The 24,399-nt window shown below is 41.8% G+C and overlaps 1 protein-coding gene across 1 annotated transcript in view; it reads right to left on the bottom strand.

The window, feature by feature from the left end:
- The window catches only part of CD302 (CD302 molecule), a 36,539-nt gene extending 12,191 nt beyond the window's left edge, over positions 1-24,348 (bottom strand). The window contains exons 1-3 of the mRNA XM_075002097.1: positions 20,746-24,348; positions 2,711-2,824; positions 181-303 (exon numbers count right to left, since the gene is read on the bottom strand). Of these exons, the coding sequence (XP_074858198.1) occupies positions 181-303; positions 2,711-2,824; positions 20,746-20,818 (310 nt within the window). The 5' untranslated portion in view covers positions 20,819-24,348. The remainder of the gene's footprint in view (positions 1-180; positions 304-2,710; positions 2,825-20,745) is intronic.
- Positions 24,349-24,399: the final 51 nt, after the last annotated feature.

Raw genomic sequence — 24,399 nt, 5'->3', positions numbered from 1 at the left:
TTCAATCTCCGATATTGTCATGCTAATCAGAACTGTTCTTGGCAGTTGCTTTTTTTATATGTGGGCACTTTATAATTAGAACTGAGATCAGACTACTGTTTAATGTAATAATTCCACCTCAAAGACTTGCATTTTCTGAAGTTAAACTGTTAAGATATCAACAAGGTATGTCTCACTTACCATCTGCATCAAAGAACATGCCCAACAAAATATAATCAGGGGCTTGCCAGTGATTTTCGAATGTTTCTTCTATAAAGGTATTCTCTTCTCTATTTTTTATACTAATAATGTCTGCTCCAGAAGCTGTATTTGAAAAAAAAAATTCCCCCTATAAATCTTAATTTGAAAGCACATTTCATGCAACAGAAGTTAAGCAACTATAAATACTATAATTAAAGCATCTTAACATACCAACCCATCCAGTAACCAATTAATTGTGTACATACGTTATCCACTTCTCAGAAGTGCAATGACAAATTGTCAGGATATACAATACATTCACATAGTGTCATAGAAATACCATTAAGACATTAGCAAACACATAGGTACTTAAATATATAAGTATATAATTTGAAAAAATGGAAGCAATTTAGATAATGTAATCGGATCAAAGAGTTGGTATGTTGTCCCTTTTTTACCTTAATGTGTCTCAGATTTTGTATTCAGTTTGAGAACACAGACAACTAATGAACAATTTAAAAGAAACACAAAAATTTAAGTTCTTTTGTTACTTAAACCATAGTCATAACATTTACCTGCTGTTTGCAATACAAATTTCTTTAAAATATCAATGAGCTACAGGAAAGATCTCCACATACACATAATTAAATCCTAGACTTTGATTTAATACATAAGCACTACACAGAAATAACTCAATGTTGGAACGGCATTCTGCTTCAGAAATTCCTTGTTGGTTTTCAGCTGGCTTTTCATAGCCTTTTTTCCCCCATTGTATTAAAAAAAATTCAGAATGGTAAATTAAATGTTAAAAAAATATTAGATGGCTGATCACGTTTTAAGGCTTTGAGTACGTCACAGAAGTCACAGATTCCATGACCTCTGGGATATCAGGGTCCTGCAGCAGCCCAGCTGCTCCAGCAGTGGTGGAATGAATCCCCAATCTCCATGGACAGCCAGGACCTCCCCATGGCTCCCCAGCCCCTTCCTTTAGGGATATGTCCCAACCACAGGCAAGGGAGACCATGTCTCTATGCTGCTGCACGGGGTGGGACAGAGTGCTGGACCCTATCCCCTTCTTTTTTCATCATGAATGCTTTTAGTATGAATCAGGGACAGGTCACAGTTCCTTGAATTTTTTGTCATTGCCTGTGACCCGGCTCTGAATTTTACTAAAAATAAACAGGAAAAAAACTTAGCCTTAATCATGTTTCATTTGAAGCCACTGGGAATTTCTCCATTCCCATTACAGGACTGAACAAAAAATGGTAAGAAAAACAAAGTAATCTTCCATTAGAAAAAAAAGCAAACAAACCACCAAAATGTGTTCCTACGGAATAAGTGAGGTAATATGACAACAGTTATGGACATTCTCTAACCATATATTCCAGGTCATAATGGTGGAGAGGTCAGTTCAGTTTATATTTTTTGTTTTCTCTGCCACTGAAAGTAAATAACGGCATTCCAGAAAAAGAAACGATTATTGGACATGCACTACTCTGGCAACAGTCCATGAGGCAGGCACAATGCTTCAGGAGAAAAGACCACTGTTCCACCCTGTTACAGACTGTAGGATGAGCTCAGCTTAGGAGGCAGATAAAGGTTTCTTCTTCCCTTCCCACAGGATAACCATTCTTAATTCTCTGCTGGTCTTGTGGTCCCAAGAGCAGTTCCATGAATTTGCCTAGACATGGAAAGCGGCTGGGTTGAGCTGGGGTTAGGCAGGGCTTGAAGGAAAATTCCTTGCACCTCCTGCACCATGCACCCCAGAAGGGCTAAAAGAAGAATCTAAACCAAAAGTTTACAATCTACATCTATGCTATTTTACTGGGGGGACGAGGGAATAAACAAATAAGACAATGAAAAACGTGACAATGACACTTCCAGACTTTACAGAGAACACTGAGGCAAGGACTAGAGTCCCTGGCGGCCTGGTGAGATATCATATATGCTTAACTTAGTAAAAACTGCAATACTCTCTTTTTCTAACAGGGATCTAGAAGCGTTTCCAGAGTACCTGACTGTTAATTCAATCCCTGTTCTCAGGTAAGCACCAGTACAACCTGAAGAATTTCTGGAAGTTGAGGGGAAGGATTAAAATAGGAGTTGCTCTACTGTTATACTGTGAGTACTGAGAAAGTCCCTAGGGACTGTAAAAAACAAACAAACAAAAAAAAATCTGCTGAAATCCAGTCGAATTACAAGGTTCTGCAGCTATCCTTCCAGATGACCATATTATTCACCACAAACTCAGGGTTAGCTGCATTGACTCAGACCAGACCAACGAATAGTATCTTGTATTTCAAAGAAAAGCAAAAAGTACAGTTAGCCAAATGTGCAATGATCTGCCATACAAGGGGGAATTTTCTTCTTGATCCATATATGTTCTTCAAAATGATGTTTAATTATCTTTATTATTTTAGCTTGTTTCATAAAAATCTTGTCCTAAAATAACATAATTCTTCATGAAATAGAGCCACAATACATATCTCCAAATAAATGCATCAGAAATAAAATAAATGGATTACTGTACCATTGTCTTTACAGAGATCCCTGGCATCATCAAAAGGGGCCACATCATTTAATGTGCCATGAAGAAAAATATAGCAGCTACTGCGAAATGGAATCCAAGCAGAGGAAGGGCACTCTATGCAGAGAAGAACAAACAGCGTTATTCTAATCATTAAATATTAGCATGGTTTTTGTTATGAAGAAATTGTTTCAAATGGCAGCGTAGGTTAAAAGAAACACAACAGAGTTTATCTTTCAAGATTGCATGCATCTCTGATGGAGCATACAACAATTAAATATTAATAAATATCTGGAATAAAAAATGCAACATACATCAGAATCTAATTTAGCGTATCAGATGAAGAACAAATGCAGGACATAAGGATGTGACATCTCAAAGAAATTAGAGGCACAAAAGACTCATTAGATCCCCTACTAACCCATCTGCTAGGCAATATCTTGCTTTTTAAGGCATACTGTCTGGTAATTCTACTAATTCAATTTTTAAGGTCTCCAATAAAAGGCCTTCCATCATTCCCCTGGGATATTTTGAGCATCTCTCATGGATATTGCTGCTTAGGGTCTGTCTTTCTGTTCTGTTTGTACAATGCCAGCACAATGGATTCTGATCCACGATTAGGTCTTTCAGGCATTACAATAATACGAACTAACACTAAGAGTTAGGAAGTTTCCCCTCATATTCAGTTTAAATTGTCCTTTTCTTTTTTCTAGGCATTTATGAGGAGCTTATCAGCATAGTATTTATTTATCCCACTTTTCTGAGCTGGACAACCTTGGACCACTCTGAACGATTCATCTTACTCAGTTATGTTTATACTCTTGGAATAGGGGTAGGTAGCAAAATATTTACTCCTTTATTCCGCTAAACAAGTCATATGTATTAATAATTTACTCTTTCATCATAAATCAATAATTCCTTTATCTACTGAGCTAATTCTCTTTTCCCTGAATTTTCTTCAATTTATCACCTTCTTTAAGGTACTGAGATACCTAAAATTCAGAATAATCTGGAAGTGATTTCATCAATATCAAACCGAGAGCAACTGTAACCTCCCATCTCAGCCATGCCTCTGTTTATACAGCACAAAGTTACAATGATTCTGTTTTTGTTGATGATTTTGTTTTCAGATTATATTCTCATTTACTACCCACTCTTGTCTTCTACCTCTTTTATAGCATTTCTGCTTACCAGATATTGTCCATAAGAGTACAGAAAAAGGGGGATAAATTCAGTAAGAAAATATGTATTTGGGGACAATTTATAAAACTACTAGGTGAAGGCTCAACAAGCAGTAAGGAGAAAAGACACACTTCACAGCTAAACAGAACAATATATTTTCATTTTGAAAGTAGATTCTTCCTCCAATCTGTGTTTCCTCTCACTAGTATTCCCAACCCACCTAACCTAATCATGCCCTATTAGTAGTTACAAAAACATGTGTGACTCAGTGTCAGACAGCATTCCTGTTCGCTATCCTCTGTGACCCTATTTCAGTCTGAATAGTAACAGAGAGATAGCTGTGCTAGTCTATATACTACCAAAACAAAAAAGCAGTCCAATAGCACTTTAAAGACTAACAATTTATTAGGTGATGAGCTTTCGTGGGACAGACCCACTTCTTCAGATCATAGTCATACCAGAACAGACTCAATATTTAAGGCACAGAAAACCAAAAATAGTAATCAAGGTGGACAAATCAGAAAAATATTATCAAGGTGAGCAAATCAGAGAGTAGAGGGGTAGAAGGGGGGGAGTCAAGAATTAGATAAAGCCAAGTATGTATAACAGCCCCTATAACGACCTAGAAAATTTCCATCCCAGTTTAAACCATGTATTAATGTGTCGAATTTAAATATAAAAGAGAGTTCAGCAGCCTCTCTTTCCAAACTGTTGTGAAAATTCCTCTTCAGTAAGATGCAAACTTTCAGGTTGTTAACAGAATGGCCCACTCCATTAAAGTGCTGGCTGACAGATTTGTGGATCAAGAGTGTTTTTGTCTGTTTTAAGCCCTTTGATTCTTTATCTAAGAGAGCTTGAAGTCTGTCCAATATACAAAGAATATGGGCATTGTTGGCACATGATGACATATATGATGTTAGCTGAGGAACATTAGAATGTACCCATGATTCTGTGAATAACCTGGTTAGGTCTAGTGATGGTATCTCCAGAATATATATGTGGATAAAGTTGGCAACGGGCCTTGTTGCAAGGAAAACTTCCAGGACTGGTGTTCCTGCAGTATAGACTGTGGTTTTGGTGAGAATCCTCATAAGGTTGGGAGGTTGTCTGTAGGCCTGAACAGGCCTGTCAGCTAGGGCCTTCTGGAGTGTGGCATCCTGATTAAGGATAGGTTGTAGGTCTTTAATAATGTGTTGTAGTGGTTTGAGTTGGGGGCTCTAGGTAATGACCAGTGGTGTTCTCTTCTTGGCTTTTTTGGGCCTATCTTGGAAGAGCTGGTCTCTGTCTGTCTGTCTGTTTCAGTCTGTCTAGCTAGCAACGGAGACCACCAGGAACATATTACCCAACTGCTCTGCTCTCTACTGTGAACAGAGAATTCAATTCATCCTCAGATTCAAAATTCTCTATTGAACTGGCTTAGCTACCAGACACATCACTTATCCCTCTCTGATAATGATGATCTCCCATAACAGGCACATTCCAATGAAACTACTGACTAAAAGGATGAGGCTTGTGAAAGCAGAAAACAGATAAACAGATTTTTCACAGGAGCCGGACCAAGAACACGGAGCCCATTCTTCAGTGTGGCAAATTGGGTGAACTTACACCATGGGCAGAAAGTACAAGAGGCAGGGGAAGGCAGTGCCTTCCCATACTGCCTGACTGGCCTCGCACACACACCCAGCATCCTCTCATTCAGTGCAGCTCCCCCGGGTCTCCTGGAGCTTTCTGGCCTTCACCCCACAGAAGCTGGGGCCATGACACCAGCCCTCCAGGGACCTGGGCAGGCTGGGGCCATGCGCTGCCCACCCTCCTCACACTCCTAGGGCCATGTGCCTCCTGCTGGGGGAGTGTGTGTCCTGCTCCAACAGTTTGCTAAGAAGTTGACTCCCACCTGGTCCCTGGGCAGTAGGTGCTTAGTTTGGGGCTGGATTCCCCCAGCCCTAGGGTCAGCCACAGCCCAGGAAGTAAAGAAAAAGGTTATCCGACAGATAATACAGTATTACTGTACTTGGGGGAGAGGCAGCATATCTTTTGTAAAGAGAAGTGATCCCTCACCAATATAATAGAACAGGAGTGGTCAACCCATGGCTCCTGAGCCGCATGCGGCTCTTCGAGCAACGAAATGCAGTTCCTGCTTGGAGCGGCGTGCCGGGAGTGCTTACGACCCCTCTGCACACATGCTCCACCCCAGTGCTTGGAGGGAGAAATGCATGGCAGTGGCAGCTCCAGTGAATCACTGGCACTGGGTTAGAGTGGGGAAGCTGGGAGTGCCTGGCTCTGGGGAGGGGAGGGCACTAGGTTAGAACAGGAAGACTGGAGGTGCCTGGCACTGGGAGAGGGGAGGGGAGGGGGATTGGTTAGAGCAGGGCAACTGGGGGTGACTAGCTCTGGAAAAGGAGGGGGCAATGGGTTACACTGGGAGTGCATGGTTCTGGGGGAGGGAGAGAGCATTGAGCCACATATTATATATTTATGTTTACCTATCTATGTATATAAATATTATCTATATCTATGTATACAGATAATATCTCTATATAGATAGTTATATAAAAATAAATATATGTGACTCTTTGCACTCTATCCACAGCTATTTTGGCTCTTAAGTCTCTAATTGGTTGGACACCCCTGCAATAGAAGTCTTTGAGTGAGTTCACAAGCATGTGGACCAAGGAAATCCAATCTATATAGTATACTTGAACTTCAGAAAGTCTTTGACAAGGTCCCTCACCAAAGGCTCTTCTGCACACTAAGCAGTCATGGAGTAAGAGGCAAGGTTCCCTGTTGGATCAGTAACTGCTTAAACGACAGGAAACAAAGTAAATGGTCAGTTTTCATAACAGAGAGTTATATAGCAAGATTCCCAAGTTATTTCTCCTGAAAGTGGAAAGGCGTACCACAAGTTATTTCTATTTGTAAATACGCAGGGGATATTCATATGCTAATGATGGGAGACTTCTAAATAGATGAAACTAAGCAGCCCTGATTGTCACAAGGACTACATAATGCTACAAATTGAACCTCTCTAATCCAGCAGTCTCTTGACTGGCAACATCCATAATCCAGCATGATCTTAGTTATCCAGATGACCACTGATCCAGCAAATTCTCTTCTTCGGCACTGGTCAGACCCCAGTGGTGCTGGACTAGGGAGGTTCAACCTGTATAAAATAAATGGATTTGTCTGTGGCCTCAGCCTCAACAAAGGAAGAAATTATTTGAACCTTGACTGGAGTGTTCAGCCAGCACTGAAATGAGGGACTCTCATCAAGGGGGAGGAGGAGGACAAACATTTTTAGAAATGGTCTTTTTAGGTCTGATGTTTCTTTTGAGACCTGTTGTAACACTGCTCTACCCTATAGTTGCCTAGTAAAAATATTTTTGGGGGGTGTGGGTGGGGTTTTCAGACTACCCTGTACACTGTACCCTGTACTACCAGACTACCCAGCTCTGCACAAAGAGTTTCCGGGGCCCAAGGTGACATGCTGACAGTAGGGCCCGGCCAGTGGGCAGGGTCAACTGATGGGAGCTCAGGTCTTTAAAGGTACAGAGCCCAAGGTAACTGTCTTGCCTGAAAGCTGGGCCAGTTCACACCACAATGGCAACTCCTGTCCAGTGGGGCTTGGCTTGGCTTCTCACTCTGGCCCTTTGGCTCTTGCTGAGCTGCTACATGCAGACACGGAGAAGTGTTCCAATGTTGCTTGATGCTCATATCTGCATTCAGATTAGGCCCTCACACCACAACACCACCCCTATCCATTCCTTTCTGGGCACTACCAGATATGGGGCCCCAGGCTCTCCCCCTTTCCCAGGACTCTCCTTCCCACTTCCTCTCTGTCTCCTTTTTCCACAAGGACTCCTTTCCACATCCTTCTTGGAAGATCCCTCCGTTCCTTAGTGTTCTCACCCCATCCCAGTGAACTTCAACTCGATGACCTCCAGAGTCTCTTCCAGTTCTATGAGTGTGTGTGTGTATCTCAACTTGCAGTGCAGGGACTCTACTCTCTGATCTGTGCAAGCTGTAGATCCTCTTCTCAAGAATTCCCTAGGTTCTCCACTTAGACAGGTCTCCCTGGATACCACCACTCCTCTGCCTCCATATTCTGCACCAGATGTAGCTCATGAGCCTCCCTGTCTGTTAAAGCTTCCATCTGTCACTTCATACACTTCACAACCTTCAACTTTTAAGGAAAGCTCACCTCAGAAGCCAGCATCCCCTTACAGGACTTAGAAATCTAGTGCCACCTGCTGGGAATCCATTGTGCAAACAGTCCTGTAGCATCTTAAAGACTAACAAATGTATTCATTAGTTAGTCTTTATTTACTTATTAATCCCTAAGGTGCTACAGGACTTTTTTTTTTGGTGAAGCTACCACTAACACCGCTACCCCGGTGAGACTGTTGTGAAAGCAGAGCCTTTTCCTTTCAATTACTTGTGGGCCTTCACTTGCTGAACTAAGAGCGTGCAGGCAGGCAGTGAGATGGCTCACAAAATGCCAGGATAAGAGATATTTCAGGGCTGAACATCTCTAGCTCCGCACCACTTAGCTGTACACCTCCAACTCACATACTGCCATGAACCACTTCCATGTCATCAACTTCATTTACTTCAGATGAACCAAGGAATAGCTGAGTCATGCTCTACCCTGATTGACAGGAACATACAATGCTTTATGGGGAAAAATCTTTGTTGTTTCTATAGTTCGGCAGATTTATTGCTGTTGTGTCCTCGTGGGTCTTTGGCTCCATTGAGGTTAATCAGAAGATTGCTTGCGTGTGTGAAATGATCTAGGCCCAATAAGTACACTAGACCCTGTGAGGCTCCCCAAAGACCAAATAAGGATTGAAGGTGCCTGGCCAGATTTTACTGCCAAGCAAGGTACAAACAACTGTTGTCAGGTATAGTATACCGTACTGATACACTGTTCATACGTACCTGCCACAATGGACTGATGCAGTCAGTGCAAATTCCACTGCCTTCCTAGGTCAGACAAAGACAATTCCCCCCCCTCCCCCGACATCATATTACATACAGATAAAAAGCACATCTCACTGATGACATATCAGATTGCCACCCTCTGAAGTTGCCAGGTTACCACCCTCTGACACTACTTAGATACCACCAATCACCCTGTACCCTGTGTTTTGATTAGATTATCTCTTATCCATCATGCTGTCATTTTAGACCCTTGCCTGAACTTAGGTCTGTTACCTGGGTGGAGTAGATACCAAGGTCCTTTTTAACTAGCTGGTGGTACCTTGTGATTTCAACTTATGAAATGTACCAATGACTGTTCTGCACCTGGGACAATCACCAATTACTGTTTTGTACTTCGCCCTGTCTGAGCCAAGTTCTGTTAGCAGAGGCCTGCTTCTTGCTCGCGAGTTAGCTTTGCTTTCAGCCATGTTTTGTCTATTGTGGTAGGCCTTGGGCCTCAAACCAGGCCTGTGCTATATGGGGTTGGGTTTGCAACTTACTATAGTTTTGTTGTAACATCAAAAAAGGCTCTTGACTGCCAATGCAGGGAAACATGGGGCCTAAACTAGCAGCAATATGCACTTTGACTGCATAATGCAAAATGAAATTGGCACTCTTAATGAGCCACATAAGAGCAAGTAGGCACCCCTCAGAGCCAACTGAATGAAAAAAGTAAAAACACTAAAAAGATGTATCACAAGGGTAGTGCTGGTGAAAGACTCAGTAATTGTGTATGTCTGCACTGCAGTCAGAGGTGTAATTGATATACGTGTAGATATTTTATGTAGCTGGTAAAAGGACCAATAGCAATGAAGCTGCTTCAGAGCAGACTGTACAAGCCTGCCCAAAACCAGGGCTATTTATGCACATGGCTAACCATTAGCTAGATTAAAGCTAATTTTAGAACATTTGTCCATGCTGTGATCATACTTCCAAAGAAAGAGCAGGCATACCCAAAGGCCCTTTGGAAGGGGAGGTTATCGAAAGGAAAAGGACAGCAAAGGGCGGGGGGCAGGGGGGAAGAAGACACAAACTATTTTTTTCTTATCTCATAAAATCAATTCTCACAGTAAAATTTAATTATTGACAACTCACAGTTGTATTCTGTTTGAGATTATTTGTCCTGAACTATTTTTGTATACTATTAAATTATGCTGTTGTATTATCATTATGGGACCACAAGACTGCTGTCCCTCAGAGGATCTTCACAAAATTATTTGTGTACATCAATAAGCTCTCTTGCCAAGCAAATATTTAACAGAGCAAAAGTGGATGGAGGCAAAAGGACACACAGAAAATGAAGTTTGTCCTCATAATCTCAGATACATTTGTGCAACACCCACTGTTTTCCATAGAACCTGTGTACATCTAACCAAAAGTAGAATTTGCCTCAAATCAGAGAAAAATAACAGGGTTAGAACATCAGGAGGCAACATATGAGACTAGGGAAAACACAGTTAACAGTCACAAAAGTTCTACAAAATAACACAATAAAAAGATTTTAGACATTTTTATATGTACTGTTACAGAGTATTATAAAATGGACTTCAGAAATCCTTAATTGTGTTTTAAACTGTCAATTTATTCAGATGAGGTTGGAATACTGACCTATATTCAATGTTGGAATGATTGCTTTTTTATATATTTGAAAACTGTCCAACACAAGGGCACTGCATGGTAAAGCAATAAAATACATAAAATTAATACTCTCTGCTGTAATTCCAAATTGTGAGATTTAATTACTCACCTGATTTGTAATTTATTGGGGAGAGAAAGCTATTTGTTAACAATTGTTTCTGAAGCTTGGGCCTAATCCTATAAATTGCTCAGCACCTTTACTCCTAATGAATGCCTTGCAGGATCAAGATGTTAGAAGAGACTGATCCACAAGTGTCTATATATTTATACTTATTAAAGTGTGTGGCACTAAATATGGTAACAAGGTATTTTTTATCTTTTACTATAATATTCTCAGTGTAGAAGAGATAACTTCTTGTGAACATTTTCATGTGTGTAAATGCTGAATAACATGTAATAATGCTGTAACATTTCTCTTACAATTAGTATTGCCTCTGTCTAATTAATTTTGTCATGGTAACCTTCATATGCTACTTGTAAGCTACGCAAGAGCAAAAGGGTAGAAAAAACCAATTTGAGGAACTCAAAGAAACTGTCATTAAAAATCATTGTCACAGAAGAATGACTCATTCTAATGCTATGGCTGTATACAACTGTATACCTACACACACACCCACACACGCCTAATAAAACTATACATACACACAACAAACACAGTTATCAGATGACCAGAACTTGCAACTATTAAAAGTTAATATCAAAATTCACAATGATTTCAATGGTGGCAGGACATAAAGACCTAGATAAACTCATAAATTTTTTAAATTCATAAAATATTAGGACAGGTCATCCTGGAGTCATACTTGCGCTGATCACTTTTGTAAAATCACAAGTAAAGCCTCTCAGGATTCAATGTATGTACCTTCTAAGAAGACTATTGTTGAACCTCTCCAGTCTGGCATCTTCGAGACTTGACTGCTGACAAACCAGACAATTTGCTGAACCACAGGAGGTCAATACTGTCTAGCAGCATTATCAACACTTCTACTGCTTGCTGGGTTCTTAGAAGACATTAAAGCTACGTCTACACCACTTTCCTCTTTTGAAAAGGGAATGCAAATGAAGGAGATTGAAAATGCAAATGAAGCACTGATTTACAAATCTAACACTTCATTTGCACAATCTTGCGTGACCATGTTTTGGGAAAAGACTTTTTCAAAAGAAAAAACAGCCACGTAAATGGGGTTCCTTCGAAAATAAACCCTGTTTACAAAAAAAACCTTCTTCCAATTTTGTTTCAGGAAGAAGGGTTGTTTCAAAAATGGGGGTTATTTTGGAAAGAACCCCATCTACATGGCTGTTTCTTTCAAAAAAGTCTCTTTTGAAAACACAATCATGTGAGATTATGCAAATAAAGTACAAGATTTGTAAATCAGTCATTCATTTCCATTTTCAATGTTCATTTGCATTCCCCTTTCAAAAGGGAAATGTAGTATAGAGTAGCTTTAGGGAGAAATCAGAGCTAAATAACAGCACAGAAAACTCAGAGCCAGGACTGGTGGCTGTAAACAATCTTTATGGGACAACGGGAACTTGGCCAGACTCCTGATAGGTGTCCATCCACATAACTAACATCATGCTGGACCACAGATGTTGCCAGACTAAAGAGTGGTGGACTAGAGAAGTTCAATATGTGATTCCAAAGAAAGGGCCTAGTCCTGTGCCATCCTGACTCTGAAAAAGAGGCTGATTTTAACATCTATGCAAATTTTACTTAAGGACTACAAAAGTGCCAAGTCTAGAATTTTCTGAGGCATTCTTACCACTAGGTTCTTAGAATAGTAATCTTTTCATTTTAAAGTTCTAGTACACATGTAACACATCACAGTCACATTCCGAACTGCTACAAATTATTTACAAGTGTGCTACCAGATGTGCCACATTGACAGATTTTTTCAGGATTAAATACTGGTTTAGTCTAAAGGTTGTCATGCCAGGGTGTATGCAGACCTTGCTGAAATGCTTCAGTTACTATTCTTACCTCCTGTCCTCTCACCTTTTACAAGTCAAGCTGATATGGGAGAAAGACTTTTCCACATTATAAGATCTGATTGTGTTTGAACACAATTCTGAAGATCAAGTTACTGATACAATGCTGGGCAGCATAAGCCAAAGTGAATCACATTCACTGTGTATGTGCTAAAGAAATTAGAGCCTGTTGTGATCAGCATGCAGTCATAAGGGCATGTCTACATTCACAAGCTTACAGCAGCACTGCTGTACCAATGCAGCTTCACTGCTGGAAGAGCACTTGTGTAGCCTTTGTATGCTGACACGCGAAAGCCCTATCATCAACGTAATGAAACCACCTCCACGAACAGCAACAGCTATGTCAGCAGGAGAAATATCCCCACTGGTGCAGTGCTGTTCATACCGGTACTTCCATTGGTGAAACTCATGTTGTTCAGGGTGACATAGGTTATACTGAGAAAAATGGCAATGTAGACATGGTCACAGTTAGCTTACAAGGCACTTAGCACAGTTTGCCCTGACTTACACAGACTGCTAAGTTGTGGTCAGCAAACAAATCCATTTAGAATGGAGTGTCAGGATATACTAAAGGAAACTTTGCTACAATTAAATTCATTATAAATACCTTCCAATGGACATACTGGGTGAGAGCCTTCTACCTGAAAAAGGATGAAGCAGTATAACCAGGCCCTATCATTCAAGGACCTCCTCTCAAAACCTAACAGAGAGCACAGAAGGGATGGAGCAAGAGGGGCATGCTTGAGTCAGAGTATGTCTGTGCCATAATACACTGAAATTCACCTTATAATACTGTGTAACAGAGACATATATTTAATCATATAAGAACATCTAAAATCTTTTCATTATGTTACTTCGTAAAACTTTTCTGACTATTAACTGTTAGTCTCATATGTTGCCTCCTGATGGTCTAACCCTGTTCTTTTTCTCTGATTTGAGGCATATTCTACAAAAGTTAATGAAAGGGGTAGTCCCTGGTGCAGCCCAGGTTTGGATGTGTGCAAAGATGTTTTAAAGCCATCTTAACACCATATCTCCTTGGGATGCAAAATCGGTCCTACCCTGAGACAAAAAAGCACAGCATCTCAACAGCTTCTTTTATTTTAACACAGCCAGGAACAGAACCAGTTCTTATGCTTTGCTCTGATCAGTACACAGTATCTCAAAAAGAGACCTTTAATCTGTCTTCAAAAGATTCTTAGCTCTTGAATGAATGCTTGTTAGAACTGCTTGTTCCTCTCAAACCACAGAAACTCTAGATGGGGAAGTGAATACATTTCTTTCAACAAACTTGTCTTAGGACTTTTTGCAAAACTACCTACTAAAACAAAAAGTCAGTTAAATTCTCCTAAGGGTAGCAAAATTGAGAGTCCTAATGCATATGGAAAACCAGCTGCCTCCAACATTTTACGTATTGCATCAATTAGACATACAATCATTTTCTAGTGTAGGCCAGGCATGTTGATCTGACAAATCAAAATTTCATTTCCAGTTGGGCAAGTTTTTCATATGCTTGCTAACAGTCAGGCATTTTAAGATGTAAGTGTTTGCTCTGAAAAACATGATACATGCACATGGAGTATTTACACAGTTAGTAATATTTAATTCAACTTCATCTAATTCAAGTAAGAATTATGTGCATTACAGTAGTGCCCAGAGGCCTTAGACAAGATCAGAGTCACACAGTGCTAGGACGTGTAATAGAACATTAACAATTTGTTTCCTACCAATGATCAGATTAAAAATTTAAGACAAGTGGCATACAGAAGGAAGAGGAAATATTTGTTTCTAATATTATAACGCATGCTTTTAATATACTTTTGTTTTAAATAAAAACATTTCATATGCATCTACATCTCACTTTTATCTTTTTTTTGCAGGCTATGGGGCACGGCCATATAACAGTAGTGATTTTTTACTCTTTTTTTAAAAAATAAAATGTATATATTGTTCAAGAAGGAAATATGGTCATCTGATAAAGGCATAGGTATGGAGACTGGGTTTTACTCAGAGCTCTTATGCAATTTTGTTTCCACTTGAAAAATTGCCTATTTGTTTTACAGTAACAGCTAGTGATGGGGGCTAAGCACGTATGTGACTTAAGCACACAAGTTGTCATGAATGGTGATAAAAACATCTGAGAACAAGCTAATCTAGCAGTTTAGCCCAGGTACACTTGCACCATTGTTGGTTTGTTCAATAGCACCGGTACCATTTTTTCTAATATACATTCGTTCTTTATGCTTCCATTTCATAATCCATTAAAGAAAGATTTTGAGGTTAATCTCCCTAACATCTGGAAAATAATTGAGGATTCTCATACACATATGACTTTTGAAAATAGTTGCAGAGCTGGTTATATTTATGTGCATTCTCCAAAAAGCAAACATGGGAGAAAAGACTTCTATTTTCAGAAGTATGAACATGCAGAGATTATCATTAGAAAAGAAGACCCTGACAGTTTGCAGTAATTGTTTTGTTTCATTTCTTATCATTAACACTCTATTATTAACAGGAAGGAGTCTGAGAAAAAATAATTATTCTACTGGGGCTAAAACCGAGGCAAAGCCCATAAGCCACACTGTTTGGAGTATAAACAATTTAGATGCCTCCCTCAGGGTGGCTCAGATACAGAATTTTTATCATGTAACCATAGTAAAACCTCAATCAATACAAAGTAAACTGCACCCCAGTAAAACAAAACCAAACAAAACAAAAAATGAGTTTCCAGCTAGGACCTTCATGTGTTTAATTGCCAATTCTGTTAACTAAATTATTTTCATAATAAAGAATAAAAACAAATTAATTACATTTTACAAGTCATGCAGAATTTAAACGTCAATTCTTCCAGTGGCAGAAATCATCATCTTTCCTAGTGCTTGATGAAGTCCACTTTTAAATAAAGAGCTCCATTTCTCATGGGAGACTTCCCAAGCTTCTTTAGAGCTCATTACAGTATTGAAATATTCCCCCCAGCACATTTACCTCATATTTTCTCTTGTCTAATCCTGTCCCACTGTTCATAGCTATACCCCTTTCACGCCACGTGAAATAATTTCTTACCCTCAATGCATATTAGTTAGTAACAACTACACATAACTAGTAAGAACAGAATAGAGTTTCCTAACCATAATAATCTGAGTACTTAATATAACACTCGGAAAAATAGTGTTTGCAAAAATGGCAACAATGCAACCACTTAAAACGCATGTTCACAATCTCCTTACAATATTTAGTTACTTGGATTTGTTTATTTATAGCCAAAAATCACTAACTAGCCATAGAATTTATTTCACCCTTTCATTTTTTTCTTTTCAATGTGAAGCATATGTTCAGGGCAATAAACAAATGGTACCTTTGATTTAAAAGAAAGAACCACCACAAACTCCTAAGGCCTAGATTTCGGATACACAATTACATGTAGTTATTGTCCACAACAGAAAAGAAAAACTAAAATAATGTCAAAAATTCAATAAATGAACTTATGACAAAAATTTGCTGTAAATGGAGAAATATGCCATACATTCTTCAACACCAAGGCCCCATGTACACTTCAAAATCAACCATTTTTAACTTGCTTGTAGTAGGCCCATGGCTCTCAACCTTACTGTACTCATCTCAGGAGTCTTGATTTGTTTTGTGTACCCTCTCAAGTTTCACCTCTTAAAAAATTGGCTTAAAAATCAGACATAAAAATACAAATGTTTCACAGCACACTAAAATTGCTTACTTTCTCATTTTAACAGTATAACATAGATCTAATGGAATAGGAATATTGTACTTACATTTCAGTATACAATATATAAAGCAGCATAAACAAGTCATTGTCCTTGTGAAATCATTGTACTGACTGTTCTAGCTGTATGTAGCTTGTTTTAAAACCAGGCAACTATCTAGAAAAATTGATGAACCATGGAATACCTCTGCTTTACCCCAGGGGTATCTGTTTGGATGAGAACCAATATTCTAAGATAGTGGTACTACATTGACCAAGAGGGTGTGGATGTGTATGGAGGGGAGGATGCATGCATTTAAGAAAAAGAGCTACAGAGTCCAGAAAGGAGTGGAAAGGCACAGAATCTACATCCACATGGTCTCATGCTTCCAGAGACCAAATCCCCTTTCCATCTTTCGTGGAAGGACATCAGAGAGAATCTACATTTCACTGAACAAAACAATGTGGGGGAAACATCAGCAAGAGGAAGTGCAAGGAATTATCATCCTCCCACCACTTTCCTCCCATGGGATTGTCTATGGAATGGGACAAACTTTACTATGGTGAGAAGGACAACATATACGGAATGGGGGTGCACTTCAGGCATCAAGGGCAGCACAAAGCAGACAAGAAGCTGCCCAAGCAGCTCTTGCACACTTCAGACTAGTTTATGCAACCAATTAAACTGCAGCAAGCTGCCATGTGACTATCTGCTTGGACCCTGCTGGCATATGTCAATAGTTCATTCATGAGTTTTGCACATAAACAGTTGAGACAGTGGCAGGTTAGTGAGGATCAGGTTTACATCTGAACTTGCCACAGTCTAATCATTTGTGTAACGTTTGTAGACAAGCCTATGGCACGCAACTGGCCCAAACTCTAGGGTTTTGTCAACAGCCAACATGGGCAAGGCAATGGGCTGGGACTCAAATAAAGCCAGCCCAGCAGGACCTAAGATGACACACTGACACTGAGACCCAGCTAATGGATGCTGAAATTAATTAGAGTTTGTGGCCCTGAAAGACAAAGGCTGGAAGCAACCACCTTGCTCACCTGGCCTTAAGGCTGGGCCTGCTCAGGAAAGTTTGTGTTCTTCTACTGATCAACTTTGTGACTTTGGACAAGTCACTTCATCTCGCCATGCCTTGAGTTCTTCCCTCATACCCTTTATTTTATTTTTGTAGCTTGCAAATGCTTCAGGGTAGGCTCTTGCTTAATATGGGCTTGTACACACTGACACTTGTGTAACCCTCTGTGACATAAGTTACACTGACCTAAGTGCCAGCGTGGACAGCGCTATGTTAACGTGAGTGCTGCTTCTGTCAACACAGCTACTGCCTCTCATGGAGGTGATTTTACTAAGACAACAGCAGAACTCTCATTAGCACAGAGCTACTTCACAATATATGCTACAACTGTATATAAACAACTGCAGCACAACTGTAGTACTTCTAGCGCAAACTAACCCTATGTTTGAGAAGTGAGTAATGCAATGAGGTCTTGATCTTACGTAGGCCATGTCTGCATTAGAGATTTTACTGCTGTCCTGCTGTAAGGTCTCCCGTGTAGCTCCTATATGCTCACAGGGAGAACTCCCCATTGACATAAAGCACCCCCAACAAGCAGCTATATTGTCAAGAGCACATCCCTTGCTGAAATAGCGCTGCCCATACCAGCACATCTGCCCATGAACCTTACCTTGGTTGAGGGTGTTTCTTCCCCCATACCCCTGACAAAAGTTTCACCGACTAAAGTGGTAACGTAGACATAAGAGCCTCTAGCCATTACTGCACGTACAAATAAGTAGTTTTGCTCTTCTGACGTGAGTAGCAGATTCTTGAAGACTTGCACTTCAGTTTCCCATCTGAAGCAGAAAACATTTAAGCTACCAGATATTTTTGACTATTTGATTATTTACTGAATTCTTGAGATCTGGATTCTTCAAAAGAGACTATTTGATTATTTACTGAATTCTTGAGATCTGGATTCTTCAAAAAGGGGTTGTAACATACGATAGAGAAGCAACTCCCTGTTACCCAGGCACCAAGTAAGTCACCTCTGCCCTTTTTCCTTCCTTCACAAACAGCAGGGCAAGTCTACAATGCACAATTTAAGCTAAAAACCAGATAAGGGCCAAATCTGACTGTTTTCCGCAATCAAAAAGCCACTGATCTGGGTTTGGAGGTGCTTTAAACCCAGGCTATCTTATCTGTCTGAGAGTCTGAGTTAGAATCTGGGCTTTAACTCAGACAGCGAGGATCTAGGAGGCAAAAAAACACAAAAAAAGCCAAGAGCTGATAGCCTCCAGTGCCTTTCCACAATTTCCCCTGAAGGATAGAAAAGTTCTTCCCCAGCTGACAGGAAAAGAATCCTAGAGCAGTGGGGTCCAATAAGAATTCAAAGAGCACCACATTTTTGTTTGTCATCCTTCCATATTTGCCACAGATACACACGCTGGCTCTAAACGAGTGCCCTCCCACTGAGCCAGGCTCCCCCAGTCCTCCCTCTAAATAAATGCTCTCCCCCTGAGCCAGAGCCCACCAGCCTCCATTCTAAATCAATGTCAGCGACTCACTGGAGCTGCTGCTGCTGGAGCCTCTGGGGCTGCCGAGGATGCTGGTGGGGCCATGTGCTTCTCCCACCAATCAGTGTGGTGTGTGCACAGAGAGGGCGGAGAGCACTCTCTGAGTGCGGCTCTAGGAGGGGCTGCATTTAAAGGCTCCAAGAGCCGCAGCCACCACACCACGGTGTCCCGTTCGCCACATGTGATGAACAGCAAACATATTGGACACCGCAGTCCTCGGGCATTTAACACAAACAGTAGAGGAGACAATAAAAGCATGTGCCCTGTGCGCCGCTCCAGGAAAAGCCAGCTGTGCTCTGGCAACAGCCAGCCAGGCGCACCCTTTAAAGAGCCTATAGGGGTGCAGCTTGCAATGCAATCTCCCAGTTGGGCTCTTGCTGTGGCAGGCTGGTGCTGTGGACTGGGCATGTGCAATCCGGTGAGGCAACAGGCAGGTTGTGCTGTCCTTGGTTTGATTTGTTGCCAGCAGCCTCTGGGAAGGAGCAGGGGGCTCTCATACTGCTGCTGGTTTCCCTGTAGCAGTGCCCCCACACAGATGGCCCACAGCTCCCTGGCCTCCAGGTAAGGTTAGGTGCCCCCTCCAGCCCTCACTGCTGCACCTCCCATACATCCTCAGCCCCCTGCGTCTCCCCAACCCTCTGTCCCAAACACTTCCTCAACCCCCAGCCCTGAGCTGTCTGTACCTCCCTCCAACCAACCCCAGCCCTTCCTTTCTTTCAAAGTCTTTTGAAAACTCAGAAGCACTTAATCATACAACTTAATGACTGTGCATGAAGACAATTATTTCCTAAATGGTAGGACTATAACATATTTTTTCTTTGCCAGGCTGCTGACATATATGTTGATTATGCAGGATCACGGATCTAGTATATAACTAAAAATATAAAAGCTCTACTTAGAGCCTTTCCTGCTAAAGAAAAAAATACAAATACCAGTTAATAGGTATTTAACTGACAGGAGGATATAATGAGTCATTTTTCCTAGTTTAACTGGTTCTTTTCCTCGCTACTTTTCATTTCATAATTAGAACCCAATCCTTCAAATACTTATGCATAACTTTACTCACTCAAATTATCCAGTTGAAATAAAATTAATGGGACTACTCCTATGCTTAGAGTTAAATATAGACCCTATATTTTTGCAAAACTGGGTTGTCAGGATTGACAAAAGCATAAAAAGGTGCTTGTTCCAGATTCTATTATGTTTCTTTTTCATGCCCCATATCTGAAAGCTTGTTTGCTTTGCACTGTTTCTCAATACTTGTACCCTAGCCAAATGGACTTTCCAGAAAATGCAACCTCTCAGCACACAACAGCCTTTCCTCCCCTCATGGAGGAGGAACGGGAAGTAAATTTGCTGCTCCTGATTTTATATGAGCTGAGAGACTAAAATCATAAAGGGACTCTCGCCCTGTCTAGATTTAGGACTAGGCGGTGGTTCAGCGCCTTTGTGGGTGGCTAACACTAGACTCCCTTAAGGATGCCCCCAGCCCGTAACAGGGGTTTCAACGCAACTGGCCATGGGTGCCAAGCCCTGCTTGAAGCCGGGTTTGGTAACATGTTTTTGCTAACACGTTTTAAAACGTGGCCTATTTTGCAGCCCAGACGAGCTATTTCCACGGCAGCCCAAGGGTGGCAGAGAGCAGCGAGCCCCAGAGCTGTGCAGTGCCTAACGCAGCACAGCGAAGCGCAGCACAGCCCGCCGTCCCCCGTCCCCCGTCCCCGCCACATGGGACTATGCGGCCACCAGCAGGATTCCTGCTCCCCTCTACAGACTTACAACACAGAGGGGAAATGCGTCTGGAGACCGGATCCCCTCCGCGGGCCGCGCTGTCTCCAGCAGGGGGTGTCGGACCCCGCCGCCCCGAGAGGGACCACTGCTGTGCTCCCAGCCCCGCACGCCGCCGGAGGCCGGGGGCTGACAGGCGCCGACGGTGGAGCGGGGGCACCTTACCGGCTGCTCCGTTGACGGAGGAGACGGCGGCGGCCAGGAGGCCGAAGAGCGCGGGGACGGGGGGGCGCACCATGGCCCTGCCTCGCTCGACTTCGCGCCGGCTCCGAGCCCTCCCGCCTCGGCTGCGCCGGCAGGGGGAGCAGCGCGCCTGCCGGACACCACCTACTGCGGCTGCCCCCGCCCGCCATTGCCCCCGCAGGCTGGGCCTGGGCTGCGTCTGAGGGGCTGGCGGCTGTTCCGAGCACCCCCGCTTCCCTCCCGGGCCTGCAGCCTCCTCCTAAGCCGCCCCTCGCCCCGCCAGAGTGAACGCGCCCTGCTCCTCCCTCCCCCTCCAGCCTCTCGGGGGCTCCGCCACAGGCCCGGCTCGGGCCGGGCGGGGCCCAGGCGTTCGAAAACGGAATCGAAGCCATGTGGGTAATTCAACGGGATTCGATGGTCTGGGGCAGACGCCCGGGCAGGGGCAGGGAGAGCGCCGCTGACGGCTGTCGCCCGGGGTGGGGATGTGGCGTGTGGGTGCCACACGGCGAGAAAACGGCAGGGCAGGTGGGAGGAAGCACGCAACAGCCGGTGCCGCTGCAGCAGGCGGGCGCGGACCTGGGCCAGAGCTAGAAACATTTATGGTCTTTACCCATGTCATGGGGGTGACTCCCGGTAACAGGTCAGTCTGTGCCAGCTTTTAGAGCACACGGCCGCCTGGGAACAGACGACCTTTAAATTCTCTGAGGACGAACTAGAACTGACACTAATAACAGAGCAGGCGGTAGAGCGGAAGAAGTGTGGCGGTCCTAGGAAAGCTCATCATCTAATAAATCATTTCGTTAGTCTCTACAGTGCTCCAGGATTGTTGGTTTGTTTTACTAATAACAGACTAAAATAGAGGCCCATGATAAAAATACGTTCAAAAAGCCATTTTCTAATGCTTGTTCTTTCCTTTTAGGATAGGTTAACGCTTACAATAGACCTGGTGAACTTCATCCAAAATATTATTAAAGCCAGAAAAAAAAATAAACCTCCTCTACCTCCTTGAGCTCAATGCAGCAGATCTGCACAGCATTATTGAACCTTTTGTCTCCCCTACTTGGACAAAAGCCCCACTAGAATTAATATCAGTAGGAACCACAGAATTTGATGTCAGTGAAGATATTTAAATTTTGTGTGTCTCATTATACATCAGACAAAGTCTCTTGGGCTAGAAGATAAAATGACTATACCTGATGGGATATTCTTCCCCTAGGGAATTCCCCTGAAAATAGGGGAGGTACCCATCTTTAGGGGTTCACCACATAGGCTGAAAAGAACCCTGGGGCACAAGTGTGCAAGACCTTAGCATGAATGAAATGCTTAAAATTAAATAGGCCAGATTTATCTTCAAAATACAGTAAACTCTTGTTTACCTGGTACTGTGCTGTATTTGAGTAATCGGCACTCCACTACCCAGAGTAACTCCTGTGCTCTCTCCATTCCCGTCCCCTGGTGGTGGTTACAAGATGCACTGTAATAAGCTAGGGGCAATAAAATCTCATTGGTTTAGTTGGAAGTGGCTCTCCTAGAGGGATATTTAGATGCTAACTGACAAATCTCACCACTTGGCATCCTGTTCCCTTTTTAAAAAAAAAATTGCTTAAGTTACTTCCATTAATCACGTACTTCCAGAACAATTTAAATAGATAACAGGCACTACATCTTTCTCCTCTGAACCCCATACCTGCCTGCTGCTGGTGTGGGCTCAGCAGTGAGCTGCCTCCCCTTAAAGGGAAAAGCTGGCAGCCAGTGGAAGTGGGGATGGGCTGGCACAGGGGGTGCCCACCTGTGTGGTGCCATTCCTTTTTCTCCCTGCTGGGGGGCTCCACCTTGGAAGGCTTTGCAGAGCCGTGGGCTGGGAGATAGTGGCTGCAAACCCGCCTTCCCCTGCGTGGGCCCCATAGCTGTCCTACAATGGAGCACAGAGCCAGGAAGTACAGGGAGCTGGAGCTGAGGTTTGTGTAGAGCCCTGCCCTTTGGGCTGGTGGGGGACATGCCACTCAGCCCTGCCCTGAGTCCCTCAGTGTTGTGAGAATCCAGTTGGCAGGCTCATCTGCACTTCCTGATCTAGGAATGGAAGAGGGCTTCTGGAAGAGACACACACTTTCACTTTTGAATCAAAAGAGGGCATTTTGAATGTGGACACTCCATGTGTTCTTTTGGAAAAGGGACCAATTTTCCAAAAGAACTTGCTAATGTAGATGCGGCCTTAGAGTCTCATTGTATTCCACAGCAACATGTTTTTCTCCATCATAAAGGAATACACCACCTCCGGTTTCTAATCAGTAACAAAATTTATACTGAACCCACTTAAAATAAGTCATTACTTTATTACAGAAACAGCATTATGATAAGTGCTGTAAAGACATTCAGGTCTGTCAATTTTTCTCATACAAAAACCCACTAGTCTGACTTTTTACAAATTTTATTTTTCAAGAGTTATAGAAAGCATGTTTGTGTATTATCCTCACTTCCATTCAGAAAGTGGGCTGTTCATTTATGCTAAGGCAGCTGTGCTCACTGAAAATAAAATCTACCCAAGACTCCATTTAATTGTATATGGCAGAAAATATTGGAAGGGTACCTTAGAAAATGATTTACATAGTTCACAACAATACACAAATGAAACAATAAAAAACATGGTATCCCTTTATTGTATATTCATCTTATCTTGAAATTATAATTTACTTATCTTGGTAGTAACAAAATATATTTTTTAATCTGTAAATTCACATCTGGGCAAACTCATGGAGTGCAAACAATCAGTCATAAAACCACCAAGGCTGAGCATATTTATCTATTTATATTTGTACAAAAATACCCTGATCAATCCATTTATTAGAAAAGATCACTGAACAATCTACAACTTTGTATTATATTAAATAAACTTCTAAATCCACTAGTTTAGACCCCAAAGTATTTAAGCATTTATGTTACCTTAAAATTATGCATGTATTTCAGTGCTTTGTTGGACCATGGCCATACTGCCTATCAATATTTTTATTTTATCACAATTATTAGTTGGAAAATTTTGTTGTTACACCAGTATAAACAAGATGTGTCTTATGTGTTTGTACAGTACCTGCTATAACACCACTAGCTCCATTTGGTTCTACTATTGTACAAATGTTGCATAATTATAATAAAACAGTAAGAGTATCACAAGAACCAGACAGTTGTGCTTCAAATAGTGCGTTTGCAGCAATGAGGTTAAATAGTCACAGATTTTTACCTTAAATCTATTTCAAGGTATTAGAGCCAATATCAATTTTTTTCCCCATAAATTGCTTTAAGGCTAATTTCTTTCTTCTCTTTTCTCAGCTGTGCCCAAGTATCAAAAAGACAAAGTGCTTGCTTTTTCTCCAGTCAGAGCGCTAATATGGAACTATTTTCGTTAGCATGCTTATCTGGTTCCCATCTTGTACATGAGTAATAAAACCATCTACAATAATCTTGCTAGAGATACTGCACTTCCAAGTATCATTTTAAAAGACTGCATGTCAGAACAGTGCAAACAAGTGCAAAGGAGGGTGTTGCATGAGCAACAAAAACAGAGGCTCATAGGTCTGGCCTATAACTTTTAACATATCTTAAAACAAAACAAAACCAAACCAAACCAAAAACAAACCTCAG

This window comes from Carettochelys insculpta, chromosome 8 (genome assembly GCF_033958435.1).
Source record: "Carettochelys insculpta isolate YL-2023 chromosome 8, ASM3395843v1, whole genome shotgun sequence".
Lineage (NCBI taxonomy): Eukaryota > Metazoa > Chordata > Testudines > Carettochelyidae > Carettochelys > Carettochelys insculpta.
Note: the sequence above shows the minus strand (reverse complement) of the source record. Positions and strands in the feature narration are given on the sequence as shown.